General features: G+C 46.1%; 1 protein-coding gene across 1 annotated transcript in view; it reads right to left on the bottom strand.

Moving 5' to 3' along the window:
• Window positions 1–3431, bottom strand: part of T265_06555 (hypothetical protein) — a gene marked incomplete at both ends in the record, with an annotated part of 24602 nt that extends 21171 nt beyond the window's left edge. The window contains 2 exons of the mRNA XM_009171851.1: window positions 684–838; window positions 2337–3431. Of these exons, the coding sequence (XP_009170115.1) occupies window positions 684–838; window positions 2337–3395 (1214 nt within the window). The remainder of the gene's footprint in view (window positions 1–683; window positions 839–2336) is intronic.
• Between the last annotated feature and the right edge of the window lie 553 nt (window positions 3432–3984).

Here is a 3984-nt window from a genome sequence, read left to right as displayed (position 1 = left end):
GGCCGATGTGGCATGAGAATATTGTTAGTTGTGTAGGTAGTTTGTGTAGGTAGGTTGATAGTAAGCCTTGTGCATCACACCAATCAGTCTGCAACACCAGAAAACTCCATCCATACACGAGCAAGGCAGTGCCAGAGTTCGCGGTATTTCACGAGACGTTTAGGAATTTCAAAGCATTGCTTCATCATCATAGATAGCACCTGAAGGAAGCATGACGGCTACCAGGTTTCCAAAGCCTAGAGAGGAGCAGTCGAGATGCAGAGGCTAGGTTTAACCTTGCGGTCAGTAAGTTCGCCATTGGAGCTCGTTCCAAAAAGACTGAAACATTGACGGGTTGTGCTGACGCAGAACTCCATCAATGGGATTAACCGAGCGTCCTTTGCGAGCCTAACCCAACACACAGCGTGCACTTAGCCTATACATGCTGAGAGTCGTCAGTGGAGAACGTCTGTCAGTCTACTGCCAAGTGGACAATTGTATCTGACTCGCATCACCAAACGATTCAACTCGGATATTTCAAAGATTAATGCTCAAACTATCGACTGGGTCGCCTCTCTAGTCTCGGGTAATCTGTTCAGTGACATGAAAACCATCCAAGAAAAATGTACCACAGCTGAGAAAGTCATCAGATAACGATGCTCGACGAACCGGATAATAACGACGGCCCCATGAGGTGCACATACCCGTTTGGACCGACCAATCCGTAGCGACGTCCATGAGTGATCTGGAGAGAGGCGTTCACGAACAGATCCTTGCCTTTGGCGGCGATGGAGAAATTCTCAACTTTGATGTCCAGCTGTTTGTCTTGGGCGGCCTTTACTTTGGCACTGGTCGGTGCCTGAAAAAAGCACACCAAAAGTGGGGGTATCGAATAGTCGTCACTGGGTAACAGCAAGAGGATAAGGTAAAATTCAACATACTGGGAGTGAACATGTGAGAGAACCAAAATATCCGGTTCATGTACTCAGACTAAAAAATGAATCAAATAGAGTTGCGTGTCATACAATTCGGCTGATAAGATTAGTAATAGTCATAGAGAATGGTGGATGAACTACAGAGCTGAAAATTTTTCGACAACCTACGACCGGTTTCGTCCTTCATGGGGCTCATCAGATAGGCACAGTCTCCGAGTTCCCGTCAGCCTCATGCTTTACTTGAACCCAAAATTGCACGAAATTATCGGACTACATCTATTTGCAAACACATTTGGCTTTTGCTAAAATCGCAAAAAGTACACGATTGTTTGGACGGCGGTTCATCTTACCCCGTTTTTCGCAAGGCTGTTAACACGAATCGCCAACTGTATGTGGATAACCTCCCACTACACGGATGGTGAGGCTGAAAACTCTGATAACGGGAAGTTCACAATCGCGTATACAACAGCTACGCCAAGATGGTGTGATCCTCTTTTTCTGACCGTTGGTCACCAGAATCGAAAACGTTTGTTTAGGCTGCCCTATATTCAATCACTCACAGCCGGTGTGATATAAGTCTGTCGGTAGAGGCCGCACCGGCTGCACTGCGATCGGTGCATGAAGCCTGGCCGTCTTGCATGGCAGAAAGGTGACCATTTCGTCTACCCAGTAGTACATATGCGCGTTGGGAGCACTGCACTTTCAGGGCTGAACTACGTCATATGGTGCCTAGCAAGTAGCGTCCAGATGACGCTCGATCGACGGTTAGATGAGGCTTGAAAACTGTGCTAATTCGGTCATGCATATCCAAAGACCACTCACCAATCGTAAGTGAGGTGAAAGAAAGCCATAAACGGGTAAACTGACACATCAGTGACGTATTAAGTCTTAGTAACGTTGGTAAAGAGCCAAATATCAATTTGAACTTCGCTTGCAGACAATTTCCCGTAAGGTTAAGTACCGAAACCCATGATACTGCATTTATTTTGAGGAATTTCGCTCTATCTGATTTGTCTCCGACCAGAAACTCCGTACTCATGTACATTAGTTAGGAATGAAAAACTGCGCTGAATGGAACTGTTACAGTCCTTGGGATTAGTGATTGCGAATATGCCCCAGGAAATCTCAACGACAGTCATTGATTAGGCCGGGGGTACAGACGGGTTTTTGATACTGGGCTTAGAGTCTCACCAAACCTCAATGGTCACAAGTTGATGACAATTCTTTCTAAGTGACTGAAAACAGGAGTCTAGGAAGGCATGGCTAAAGAAGAGGAAGAAAGCTTCGAATTGCACAATCAATTCTAGTTCTGAATGTCCCCCCCTGTACCCTGCGTTATTCAGTGTGTGAAAACAAATGTGAACTTTAAACCCTCGTCCCCCATGAGGCTACACATGAAATGCGTACAAAAACAATACTCACCTGCGAGAGGGCAAAGTTATCTAAAGTGCCTGAGTTTGATACAATCTTTTCCTTGGCAGCTTCTACCAGTTTATCGAATTCCTCGCGCTTTTTCAGTTTCTTCAAGTCTTTTTTCGATATCTTGACTTGCGTAACAGGAGTCTCTTCAGTGGGAAGCACAAGGGGGGACGATTCCTTCTCAGTAATCACGTCGGATTCCGGGGGTGTTGCATTGTGAACACTCAAATCAGGGAGAGTGGTTACAGTACCTGGAATTTTGTTTGCGTATGCCGGTGCAACTTCCTCTGGTTCTTCAGGTACCACAAGTAGCTCCTTCTGTTCCTCGCCCTCCTCAACGGAGATTGACGCAGTATCCTGAGGAACATCCTGCACTGCGTCAGGTTCGCTAACATCTGGCACTTCCTCAGCTTCGCCGTTTAACGTCAGACCGGAAAACTTTGCAAATCGACTGTTTTGATAGGGTTCATCGTCATCTGAACCGAACTCATTCGTAATGGCCAAAGTCTCCAGAGCGTTGGACAACCCCTTCGTGGTTGTGTCCTCCTTGTCACTGTCGAAATTGTCAACCGATGCCTTCTTGCCACCGCCCTTCTTTTTCTTTTTGCCTGCTTGTTGAGTGGTGGCTCCGGTATCCGATTCGGCGACGGCCTTCTGTTTTCCACGTCCCGCCCTTCGCTTCTTCGTGTAAAAGTCATCGTCTATCTCATCTGGCTGTACGTTCACATCATCGTCCGAATTCGCCTCCTTTGACTGAGGACCAGTTTTCTTCCCTCCACCAACATCAGCATTATCACCAACGCCCGTCAGAGGCTGCACAGGTTCAGCTGGACTTTCATCACGTTTTTTGTTTTTGCCCTTTTTCTTCGACATTTCTGTGGCAGTTTGTTCATTCGCTGAGTCATTCTGTGCAGCTGCTGTTCCAAACTGCTTGGAGTGCTTCTTTTGGGGGCGTTTGCTGTTGGGCTGCAGATCTTCGCCTCCCTTCTTCAATTTTTCATTGCGTACCTCACTCTCATCCTCGTCGTCAATTTTATTCCGTACATTTCGCTTTGGAGGCATGGTAAACAAGTTTCCTGAGCAGCGAATATAGAGCGCTAGAAAAGAAAGTGAAAAGTTTAAGCGGGACCCCAAAGGAAAGAAGGGTAAAGTTAAAATGAAATGAGAGCAGTCCACGATTCGCTCGATAACAGGAAAATTTGCTTCCGGGCGTCAGATTAAACCGACTTTTGTGCAATCGTCCAAACATCCGGGGACACTCAGCACAAACTACGTCCGATGAGAATATCACTATACACATATTTCGGTATACATGATCAAAAAGTTGAACAGTGTAGACACTTGATGCAAGTCAAGTGAAGAGTATAATGTCGAAAATTTATAAATATATTGCAATTGCCTGGAGCGTGCCGTGCGGCGTTAATCAAGCGTTGTTATTCACTGAAACCAAAAAAACACGAAGACTGTGGGTCGTCTGGTCCGATCTCTGCCCATGTATAGGTTACCTGTTTGACGATACGCTGCAGACCACATTTCCCCGCGATGGATGAAAAGTACATATCAATGGTGAGTCCCATATGGTTGCGTACGCACATCCCCAAAAAGCTTGATGAATACGGAATCACGTTTTATGGGTCAGTGGATGATGATT

Source organism: Opisthorchis viverrini, assembly GCF_000715545.1.
Source record: "Opisthorchis viverrini unplaced genomic scaffold opera_v5_136, whole genome shotgun sequence".
NCBI lineage: Eukaryota > Metazoa > Platyhelminthes > Trematoda > Opisthorchiida > Opisthorchiidae > Opisthorchis > Opisthorchis viverrini.
This window is presented reverse-complemented; position numbering and strand designations above follow the sequence as displayed.